General features: G+C 39.4%; 1 protein-coding gene across 3 annotated transcripts; it reads left to right on the top strand.

Moving 5' to 3' along the window:
• The first annotated feature begins 331 nt into the window (after window positions 1-331).
• On the top strand, window positions 332-11,285 carry MRS2 (magnesium transporter MRS2). Of its 3 annotated transcripts, none has more exons than XR_003529458.1 (9): window positions 332-690; window positions 1,301-1,413; window positions 1,841-2,014; window positions 2,684-2,814; window positions 3,512-3,628; window positions 6,289-6,441; window positions 7,478-7,595; window positions 7,685-7,803; window positions 8,353-8,465. XR_003529458.1 is itself a non-coding variant. In XM_027654058.1 (9 exons), exons 1-9 carry the CDS (start codon window positions 654-656, stop codon window positions 9,554-9,556), a joined length of 1,065 nt encoding a protein of 354 aa, XP_027509859.1. In that variant the 5' UTR covers window positions 339-653; the 3' UTR covers window positions 9,557-11,285. The 3 variants fall into 3 exon arrangements, 2 of the variants coding, with proteins under 2 accessions (XP_027509860.1, XP_027509859.1); XM_027654058.1 differs by lacking the exon at window positions 7,685-7,803 and adding an exon at window positions 9,449-11,285 and having other exon boundaries at window positions 339-690; window positions 8,353-8,466; XM_027654059.1 differs by lacking the exons at window positions 3,512-3,628; window positions 7,685-7,803 and adding an exon at window positions 9,449-11,285 and having other exon boundaries at window positions 334-690; window positions 8,353-8,466.
• The last annotated feature ends 451 nt before the right edge of the window (window positions 11,286-11,736 follow it).

The following is an 11,736-nucleotide window of genomic DNA, read 5'->3' on the forward strand; positions in this document are numbered from 1 at the left end:
CGAGTTCTAATTTGCTGGTTTGAGGTACTCTGACGTGAGGACCAGTATCACAGTATCAATCAAGATGCTTTGCTAAGGTTCTTAATTGTGAAGGCAGGTCAGCCCTTGGAACTGCTGCAGTCAGAAGTTGTCTTGTTAAAGATTGTTAAGGCTTGCTAATGCCTTTTAGAAATATTAGTCCTGTGTCTTGATAGCTGCAATTCTAAGTAAACGTAGGATTTGATGAAAAACAAGCTCTCTCTGTGTTTTTTTTTAAATAAAACTGAAAGCTGTTTGCCCCTTTATACCATGCTTTTACTTTTGGTCAGCCCTGAAGTGGTCAGGTAGTTGGACTCTGTGATCGCTGTAGGTCTCTTCCAGCAGAAAGTCTATGCTATTCTAAGACTGATCCTCTGTAAATCACCTCCTTAACAAGGTATATAGGAACGTGGTAATGCAGGTGACACTGGTGACAAACACAGTGAAATATATGGCCATTTGGTGCAATATTTTGCTTAATTGGGATGAACTGTGAATAGAGGGCATAAAAAGTTGCTTTCTCTTAGTAACGTGTTATCCGTTGGCCTTCTAGGGAAGTGCAGATAACTTTAGAAATCGATGTCTTGTTTGTAGTGGTTCTGTGAAAAAAATATTTTTTTTTTCTATTCCTTCAGATGAAGTTTGACAAAGAGGGAAATACTACCTATTTTGGTAAGTTTTCATTGTAGTTTTGTTTACCTTTTTTCCTTGTCCAATACAGAAAAGCCCAATTGTGAATCTACATGGAGTAAAAAATTATGTTTTGGATACTTCACTGTGTTCGTTTGGGATGTTGCAACATTTCCTCTGTTTTGCTGCCTCCTATTGGGTCTTCATAGCATCTTTACTGTTAAAATTTTTGTGTACTTTTAAATAATATTTTAAAAATAATGTATTGCCATCTCTCACAGGAAGGTAATTTTTGCTTTGTCTTTTCCCTTTTTGACCAGCATGCTACTTTCTCGGCCTTATCTTTCCCTTCCTGTAGAATTACACGTGCTTTCTCAGAAGAGTCACTCATTTCTGACATGAAATTAATTGTTGCGGCCCACTTTTTCACTTATATCTAGAATTTTTCTTTTTCCACTCAAGATACAGTCTTCTAAACTTTGTAGAAAATAACTTACATTGAGGAGTCAATGGGAGGAATGTTTTAGAGATAGCACAGCTTTTTTTTTTTTTTTTTTTTTTTTGGTGAGACTTAGTAACACACTAAAATATAATTTCAGAACATATATGCTTGTCCTCTAAATGTCTTCTTCTAAAAATACTTTTATGATAGAAAAGAAGAAGACAGAATTGTACCAGGAATTGGGTCTTCAAGCACGAGATCTAAGATTTCAGCACGTAATGAGCATTGCAACTAGGAACAACAGAATCATCATGAGAATGGAGGTAATGGTTTCCCTCTAGCTGAGTGTAAACCCTGTCTTGCATTTTCATTTTCTTGCACAGTTCTTTCAATACCAGCTTCCTGTGACATGCAGTCCAGCAGTAAATGTGTCTTTGGAGCTCTGTGTTGCAGTCAGAGTATGAGTTTACCCACAGTACATATTAATGACCACTTTCCTGGTTGAGCACAGGAGAATCATCACTAACATTGTCACAGAAGTAAAGGCTTATGAGGAGCCCTTCTTAATCACTGGCACAGTGCTCTGTCTGAGCCCATTTGCTGTTAGCATGAGATTCTGTTATTTTCGTGCCTGAAAAGACATCACAAGAAGGGTTTTATCAAAGCCCAAATATAAAATGTGTGCTACAGAGTTATGAGAAATTTTCAGAGAGTTTTTTTCGGATTCCTTACATGTACTTTCTTTTTCAGTTCTTGAAGGCTGTTATAACACCAGAGTTTCTGCTGATACTAGATTATCGTAATTTGAGTCTGGAACACTGGCTTCTCAGTCAACTAGCATCTCAGCTGGCTGGGGAAGGTCAGCTAGTTACATATTCTCTGCCCTTTGAATTCCGAGCCATAGAAGCAATCCTTCAGTACTGGGTGAGCTATCTCATTTTTATTTCAATTGTTTCGGAAGTTATAGTTTCATAGAAGGGACAGTATGATTTTATTCTTGCGTTAATGTTTACACATACACATTTGTATATGTATTCTGCACTTCCTGTATGAGCTGTTTTTTGGTTTTGACTTTTGTTGCTTTAGTTCTTACGGTTTTGTGTGTATGTGTGTTTTCATTCCCTTCACAATAAAGTGCTAATTGGATATGATGGCTTCACCATGATTTGGACAATTAAAAAACAAGTCAGAGTTCCATTCTAGAGACGTGCTGTAGCTGAAATGGAAGTCACACAAAAGTGCTGAGGTTTTTGACCTCTTGAGCACGAGTCAGATGATGATTCCTAGCTATCATGAAAAATCTGTGCTTGCTAATGCTAATATGACATTTCTAGACAATAGTGTATTAGCTTTATCAGCTTTATTGGTGTGGTTGTCAGTGGGTTTCAGTTCACTTTTTATTAAATACTGTATTTTACACTGGCTTTGTCTTATAAAGTGGTATCCATATAGCAAGTATTTCCCAGGTATTGGAAAGCAGGTTGTATTAACTACCTGTTACTGTAAATTCTGTGTTGAGAGACAGGAGTCAGTTGCCCAAGTCATTCTAAATGAATTGTTTTAATTCTTATGAAGGATCATGTTGTTATCTAGATCAGCAAACTGCAGGGGAGACTTAACACTTTGCAGCCTCAGATCCTCGAGACACTGGAAGCTCTAGTGGACCCCAAGCTTTTATCTGTGGATAGGAGTAAACTACACATTCTCCTGCAGAATGGCAAGAGGTAAATAAGATTAAGCTTTGAAGAGTCTAGAAGATGACAATAGAAAATGACATGCATTGAAATGTTAGAAAAATGGTATCTCATATTAATTTCCCAGGTTATTGTAAATACTGGGTTGTGCATCTTGTTTGTAAGTGTAAGAATTTGTATATGAAATACCTGTTGATATAAGGGAAACGGGAAATATATTCTGAGTTGTCAGAAGTACAGCTGTGCTTCTCAAATAGCACCTGGCAGAACAAAGTAATACCTAAGAGAACAAAATAACGTGAAAACATTCCCCATAACGTAAACCTTTGGAACTATGCTTTTTAGCTATTGTATGTATAGTATGCTTTAAGATTACTAGTACACTGGTCCTTCATGTATTAGCCTTTCTAAAAAGACAGTGCAAATATGCACTTGCTACATGCTCACAGAGTGCTTGTTCTTTTCTGACTTACAAATATACCCAGAAAACACATCTGGATCCCTTTTGGTGTATGCCTGCACCTCACTGATCCCCAGACAGATCACTTGCACTGCTAAGTGTATGGTCTATAGAGAATCTTCTGAAGGAGCTTTTAGAACCCTGTAGGAAAGTCTTCCCTGGCCACTGCATCTGGTGAGGGTGCTGGCTGGCAAACTCACTTAGAGATTACCTTCGTGCACTGGTGCAGGTGGGGATTACTTGACCTTTTGCCTGTTCTTTCTTCAGCTTGTCAGAACTGGAAACAGATCTTAAAGTTTTCAAAGAAACAATTCTGGAGATCTTAGATGAAGAAGAATTAATAGAAGAGCTCTGTCTATCTAAATGGACTGATCCACAAGTATTGTATGTATATTTTGAAACCACTTTTTTAATGGTGAATTTTGTTTAAGGGTAACTTGAACCTTAAACTGCGTGTTCCCTGCTAAAAAGAAGAAAAAGATGCTCTAGTTTTTTAAAGCCCCGATACTTGCTACTTCAGAAATCACTATATTTGACATTTTGGAGAGGAACTTCATTATTACTCGTCATATTGTGCAGTTACAAATAGTTCTTGGCATAACGGGCCAGCTCATCAGGTTTGTAATGGGATGGGAGCAGGATGGCAGAAAAAGAAAATGTTATTATTTTTCAATATGAATCAACACTTTCTGGGAGCATTTCCTCAGTTTCACCAAAAGAAAAATGAAAGAGGCTCTGAAAGCTTGTCTTGAATACATCAGACATCACACTTCCTTTACTAAAAGTGTTCTGAACACCTTGCTTGTAGCTTTTTGCTCACCAGCAGAACCTGAAGGAAAGAGGCTCTACACTCTCAGGTTTTGGTGAAAGATGGCATACACCAGCAGCAGCAGCAGCACTAGTCACTTAATAAAAACTAAAAAGCAGAAAGATATACATCAGATCCAAATATATTTGGGGCTTAATTGTATTTAAATCTGGGGCATACAGACATGTTTTATGTTTAAGCAGGTAACAGAAACAACCTTTCAGGGTCCTTTGTGAAATTGCTGAATAATATTTTTGCCTAACTTCATTGCATGTGGGTGTTAATACTGTTCACACATTACCATGGCTTTGAAATCAGGAGATAGTTTCTTGCCCTGCAGAGCTTAGTCTAAATGTGCAGCAGAAACTCAGAATTCCAGAAGTGGGACATGGTTTGCATTTCTAATGCATCTGCTGGAGCAGTGTTGTGGGCGTTCTGAATTCCAGCTGCTCCTGAGCCAGCAGCTGGTCTTTGTCCTGGTTTTGCTCACAGCCTTTCTTTGGACTTAATGCAGTCTGCTGGCAAGTCTCTTGTTGCCTCATGGTAGACAGTGTGTAGGGGATATCTAGGAGAAATCCCAGTGTCACCTTATACTCTCGTGTCAGGAGAAACCTGCAGTCATCCCTTCTTTCAGATGCTGTTGCACAAGGGTAGGAGAGGTGGTGTGAGGTTGTGTGAGGAGTGTTGGAGCTGTGCTGCAGGATGCAGTGAGGCAGTCTGTACACAAGGCACACTAGGAAGCACCAGCCCTGACAGCATGTTCGCAGGCAGGCTGGCAGTGTGCGGACAGCTTTTTTTTGCTCCAGGATTGATGCAAAGGATATGTGGTATTTGATGGACTTGGGAAGCCCAAGCAGAAGTTAGTTGGCAAATATGCCCAGTTAGCCATATAGGTGTCATCAGAGATCTTTTGCAGGAGGAATGGTGAGCTGAACCCAGAAAGATAGGATGAGGCAGACTTCATATCTTTTTGGGAAGGAACAGCAGACCGTGGAAAACTCATGAGGCAGATGGAGGCTAGTTAATGAAAGCACATCCAGTGGCAGTTACTTTTGCATCTTTATGGCTTTTTGCCCCCTTTGTGTATCAGAGGAGCTGATATAAATGTAAAGATATTAATCAAATAAGACCTTGAGCTGAATCTGTAATACAGCAGATAATGCTCTAAGGCTTTCAAGTCTGCAGCTCCTCTCATTTCCATGCAATGAAAACCTCAAGGTCTGGAGGGCTTTCAAATCAGCTTAGCCCTATTAGAGAGAAACTGTGGGCTCTGCTGAAGGTCCTCAGGGAGCTTAGATGGGTTGATTCGTAAGCCATACTGCTTATTTTCTTGTAAAACCATTTCAGAGAGGTTCCTTTAACAGTCAGTAATGCCTTGAGGATATTCTTAAAAAACTTCAGTCTCTAGAGAAATGAGATCATACCACAGAAGAGAAAATTATGAAGAATCTTTCTGGCTTTCCTGCCCATTTCCAAGGTCCTGTGGATCTCAGGTGCCTCAGGTTTCATCTACACAATGCCTGTTTCAGAGGAAGGCCACTGCACCAGCAGTAGCACTATGAAGTAAGATGAAAGTCCCTTGGACAGATTTCTCTCAGGAGAGGAGGATCTTTCATTTGATGGTCACTCTTTGGCTGCTTCATGCTCCCCATATGCTTTGCAGTAATTGCTGTGTATAGGTCAAATGCCTTACAACTAAACTATTGTGATACACACCTAAACCATCTCCATCACTGTGTAATTGTTTGTGTGTTGACTCTTGGTTATGTTTTATTCTTGGAGTTTTTGACTGCACTGTTACAAGCTCCCACCACTTGAGGGCACCAAGAAGTTAAGCATCTCCTGTCAAAATTGTTAGCACTTTGTAACTTAATAACATAAACATTTATAGTAATATAAACTTTATAAATAATATAAAATTTACATAACTTTCTAACTTTGTAATATCTGAAAAACTAAGATTTGTGGCAGTGTGCATGCCTTGATGCATATCAGATGCTAACTGCTCTACTTAGAATAATTGACTGCCTATGCTGAGCTGCTGATAAATAAAAAAATATCCATTTTATTTTATGCTGTTGGAATTGATGGAATTTTCTCACAAAAAGATTGGATTTTGAGGTCTAGTGCCTAACAGCACTCTTGTTCCCCACAACTCTTATGTGCCTTAACACATCCGTAATACACTTGTATACAATATGTAGCTAACCAGAAAAATATAAATTGTTGCTCACAGTGAGGAGAGTATGTCTGGGATTGACCATGCAGAGGAAATGGAGCTACTGTTGGAGAATTACTACAGACAAGCAGAAGATCTTGCAAATGAAGCTCGTGAACTCAGAGTACTGATTGACGACTCAGAAAGCATCATCTTTATCAACCTGGACAGGTTAGGTACCTGACCTGTTGGATTGGCAAAAGCTGAGCAGAATTTAATGCTACCTAGACTTTCTCAAATCTGCTTACAAGGGAACTTGGAGAATTTTGCCTTCATGAGGGTTTGAATGGACTTGCAGTCACAGCTGTGCTGCACGTCTCTTACCAGTGAACTGGATAAAGCAAACTAAGCATCAGTTTTCCCTAGCAGTAGAAACCCAGCTTCTCTTAGATCCTTCTGGGGAACTGTTCAATACAGGAAATGTCTGCAGATTTAGAGGCATATTAAAATTCTGTTCAGAAAAGATTACTAGGTAGAGTCTGGCTAGGCCACTCAGGTGTTCATTGAAAGCTACATTATTACTCTGTGGAGTGATACAAGAATTAATAACTTGTGAGCAAGTATTTCCTTTCTCTCTGTATGCTACAGTTTTCACTACTAGTCAGATTTCTTACTGAAAAATAATTGTAGCTTGCATTTGCAAGGACTCTGTCTTTGAGGTTGGTGTTTAATATTCTTTATCCTCTTTACTGAACAGTTATCTGTAGAAGCAATTAGTGGATGCTGTATCAGGAAACAACAAAAATATTTTTGTGGAGATTTGAATATGGGATTCTCCCAAAGAGGCTCAGGTTTATAGCCTGCAGCATTTACCAACTACTTTTTTGTAAAGTGTATTAATTTGCAAGTTAACAATAAATTTTTGTTTCTTGTGAATATGGGCATATAAATTTAGTGGTGAGAGGACACAAACTTCAGCAGAAATTTACTGTTACTCTGTGTATATACACCTCTGAGAAGTGAGAGATGCTGGCAAGTCTAATGATGATTAGGTAGAACCTGCTGCCTTAGAGGTATCCTGATGTAGCAATGTCAAAACAGTAGCATCTTTGTACTGTTGTTTCATGATCTTTTGTCATTGGGTTGCCTAATTCCAGCATGACTTCTCTTTCACTATTTTATTTTAGTGTATGCTGTATGGAATTTGAGAATTTAGGCAGCAGATCAATTTATGGGTTCCCCTTACAGATGTTTCTCCCTTCTTTAGCCACCGTAATGTGATGATGAGGCTGAACTTGCAGCTGACTATGGGGACTTTCTCCGTCTCTCTTTTTGGCCTCATAGGAGTTGCATTTGGTATGAACTTGGAGTCATCTCTTGAAGAGGTAAGGAACGAGTGCTGTTTTGAGCATGAAATGTGGGCCCTGCTCTTATAGTGCATTTTAAATTTGGTACACCTTCGTTCTTTCCACAGACAAAGCTCCAGTGATTCATGTGTTCATGAAGTCACTTTTTTTTGTAAGCAAATGACTGCATGGCTAACTGCACAGTATTGTAGCCTTTTTTCCACATCCATGGAAAAGTAATGGGAAGGTAAATTTTTGATTGTATGAGGATTGACTATAAAGTAGTATTAAGGTTTCTTTAATGATCAACTGTTCTGGAAAGACCGGCTTTGTCTTCCAGATCCAAGGGTATCTGGCAAGCAGCCAGGGCGTTTTCAGCAGACCAGAGGAAATACTCTACTCTCAATACATGTTTATACCTAAACTAGGGAGGAGGAGGTACAAACTGCGGGGTACAGTTTCAAAACTGCAAGTGCCAGCTTTAAAACAAAACAAACGAAGCAAAGACTTCTTCCTTTTCAAATCAATTAAATATAAGAGTTGAATTAATATATAATATATAATCAATTAAATATAAGAGTTGAATTTTCAAACTTTCTGATGAAGGAAGGAAAACTGCATGGGACAGTAACAGAATACAGTACAGTGATTCCTAAACAGCTTTTTTCCCAAGGTGGGGCTTGGCTGTTGGTAGTAGGGAGTTTACCGCTTCCTCCTATAAAGGTGGGGATTATCATTGGGTCATCCCTTTTGTGAAGAGATGGTTGCATGACTAATGGGACCATTCTGTCAGTAGGACCCCAGGATATTTTGGCTGGTGACGGGGATTATGTTTCTGGGAAGTGGTCTGATATGGCGACGCTTACTTTCCTTCCTTGGGCGGCACCTAGAACCTCCACTACCTCCTCACGTATGTATGGCTGGCCAGGGTTTCTGTCTCACACTCTGCATGTACAGTCCATTTCTAAAGGAGGAAATAAGCTGTTCTAGAGGAGTAGGCCACAAAGCATGGAGGAATTCAACTCAGGCCTTGGTCTTTGACAGAGAAAGTGCTCCTAGCTGGATTGAATGAGGTGGGAAGCCCCAGCAGTGGCCAGAAGTGAAGCTGCAGGCTGTTCTGAGGCTTGCTGTATTTACTTTCACCTGGCAGCCCAAGGAAAGCTGAGGCTCATGGTAGAAGCAGCCCTCATTTGCCTTCTCAGCTGCCACACCAGTCTGTTCACAGGAAGGCACATAACAAATGCTGCCCTTGTCCTCCCACCCACATCCTAATTATGGATCTATAGTCCCTGCCATGTAAAAGACTAAAGGAGGATGAGGACAAGTGCTAGCTGTAACATCTCTCTCGAGAGCAATGCCAGACTATCAGTCTGAGGCTTGTGATAGCTCCTCATATGCATGCCAGCTATCTTTGTCATTGATGCTGATGGTAGCAAGCTGTACAAAGATTTCCAAGGAGATCCATCTTTAGGTTAGCATGTATGAGTCCATTTCCCTGTTGACTACCCTTTCGTGGACTCCTGGAATTGTATTGTCTGCCTCTGGTGTGCACTCTAATATTTATAGTGGAAGTATTAATGGATTCAAAAGTTAAGTTGCTACAACTGACAAAAGAAGGGAGACTTGGATAAACTTCCCTTCTTACCTCTCCTCCTTTGTCACTAAGAGGTAAATGGAAATAGTTTGTTGTGGATTGTTGACTATGGCTGCAATTAACTGGATTATCCATATGTGTTGTTCAAAACCAAGTCCAGGAAGGGAGAAGCCACAGACACTGTTCCGAAAATAAGGGGAAAAAAAATCAGAGTTTTGGCCTCTGTGAAGCTTTATTTCCTTCTGCTGCATACAGATCAGCTTCTCGTGTAGTCACAGGCTATTTTGTTCTTGCTTAGGTTTCTGCAGTTTTGAAAAAATCCCAACCATCAGCTGGAAGAGTGGAGATAAAGAACAGCCTTAAAGCAGAAACGTTTGGGCTGAGCAGAACATTACCAAACCAATAGGAACATAAGGAATTAAGAGACTTCTGTTGTTACAGGGTGGACTTTGGACATTTTCCTTGCACTTGTTCTTCCTTACTGAAAACTACAAGAATTTCCAAACTTACTAATTTAAAATATATTTTGTGCCAAAAAAAGTACAGTGAGATTTTTAATTCTTACACGTGAAAGGAGAGGAACACCAGGGAAAACAGCAACATGCTTTACACAGTAGTCTAATCTCCACTCCACGTGTGTTCCACTGGTTTTCTGTATCACATACATATTTTTTGGGCATTCTCATTTTATGTGTTTCCGTCAAATACTTCTTTGCTTAATGGCCCTTCTTACAGAGAACAGAATTTTTTGCTTAAAGGATGACAGCAGTCAGCATTCATCAAGTATTCTGGGTTCTGAGCTGCAGATTAAGGAATCAGACTTCAAATGTGAAAGAAAAATCCACCCCAAGAGTGGATTTTTAAATGGATTTTTAAGCCCTGTTTAATTGCAGAGAACAGATTTTCCAAAGCAAAAAGCATACCTGCATCTTTTGTGAAGCATGACTACTGAATTGGCAGCAACCAGAAATAATAGTTTCCCTTATTTTACATGAGCAATAACAGGCTTTGAAATGTAGCTACATATCTTGGTTATTCCCTAACAATTAATTTAGGCCCAAAACATGCAATTTTAGGAACAGGGAAAGCAGACTTATGGATAATGCCCACTTGTGTTTGCCACCTGATAGTATTTCAACCATGCATTGATACAGCTGCAGTTTAACAACTCCTCCTGTTGTCATGAGGACTGATTCAAATTCTGCTAAAAATCAACAGATGGGTTGTTAGTTTCTGCTAACTGGGCTATGCTCTCTCTCTTCTCTCCAAGACAAATGATGGACTAGCCTGCACCACAGTAAGTAGCCAGGTTAGTAAAGGGTGTGGAAGCCTGCTATCCTGTGATAGACTGAAGGAAGGAATAGAAGCCTTATGCCCACTGTTTGTGTTTTTTCTTAGCACTTCTCTCTGAGGGCATAGTTCTCCACTGGTTTCTCTCAGTCCATAGAGGGAGCGTGAAATCCTTTTAAAGGAAGTAATAAACTGCCCATTTCTTGTTTAGGTTTTTTTAACCTTGCTGTAACAGTGAGCAGCTCCTTAGGTGCCACCAGATAAGTCACTGTACTGGCAGGAGTTGGAAAAACAATAACTGTAGCTGTGAACATTTTTACTTGGGACTAATGAGTCAAAGACGAAAATAAAAAGGTACATAAAGTTGTCCAAGCCTGTGATGCCAGTTTGATTAAAATCAGTTGTATGTAATTATTTTCAAACAGTTCTTTCTCTGTACGTGACTTTCAACTACAGATGCAAAAGGCACAAGAAGGTGAGAAAGTTAATGGGGTTTTTTAGCTGAATTTTTTTGCAGTCTTTTGGCTTAGCAGGTGAAGCTGTAAAAACGCTCTAAACTGAACAATCCAGTAGAAGAACCAAGGGCTCATATACCTTGGCTGACAGCTCGGTGTGTGAAAAGGCATGGATGCTGATGTTTTCAACCAAGTTGTAGTTGCATGAGGCCAGAACTGAAATATGTGGGTGCAGCTGTTTGAGAAGCTTTCACATAAGCTTTTGTGCAGAGAGGTTTCTGTAAACTCCTTTTGACTCCTTTTCCTGTACATAACTGACTTAAAGCACAATAAAAGCACAGAGAGAAAGACAGGTCTTTTACAAGACTGCCTTTTCTCTCTACAGACATATGCAAATGTTTAATGTTTTTCTTATAATTCAAGTAATCAAAATGCAGTCAGATGCAGTAAAATAAATTACTTTGAGATCATACATAGGAAAAGCAAAAGCCAGTGGAAGGTCTATGTTCAGAATGGAATTGCTACAGAACATACTGGTTTCATCAGTTTTCATTTAAAAAGGAAAACTCTATTCTGCCATCCTTACAAGTGCACTGCTTGTTTTGCCTCACACCACATTTCACAGATTTATAAGGTAAGTACTGTGCTCCCAGTCCTATCCATTAACTTCTTTCATGAAGTTCAAAGTTTAATTTTTTTAAAGGGTTTTGCTGTTTGGGCAAATCCACAAAACCGATGTCAGAATACATTATACATCAAGCTAATGTTCACCTTGCTTTTTTTGATTTGCTTAAAGCAACATCCCTGAGAAAAATTCCTAAGAAAGGTAGGTTGAGATGTT

The sequence above is a fragment of the Corapipo altera genome, unplaced genomic scaffold (genome assembly GCF_003945725.1).
Source record: "Corapipo altera isolate COAL_440 unplaced genomic scaffold, ASM394572v1 60, whole genome shotgun sequence".
Lineage (NCBI taxonomy): Eukaryota > Metazoa > Chordata > Aves > Passeriformes > Pipridae > Corapipo > Corapipo altera.

What these genes read in the sequence shown, in the direction of transcription:
- MRS2 (XM_027654058.1), top strand. Translation starts at nt 654, where the DNA reads ATGAAGTTTGACAAAGAGGGAAATACTACCTATTTTG. An exon ending in GAATCATCATGAGAATGGAG is followed by an intron (nt 1,414 to 1,840) that starts GTAATGGTTTCC and finishes TTTCTTTTTCAG; the next exon opens with TTCTTGAAGGCTGTTATAAC. An exon ending in CTCCTGCAGAATGGCAAGAG is followed by an intron (nt 2,815 to 3,511) that starts GTAAATAAGATT and finishes TTCTTTCTTCAG; the next exon opens with CTTGTCAGAACTGGAAACAG.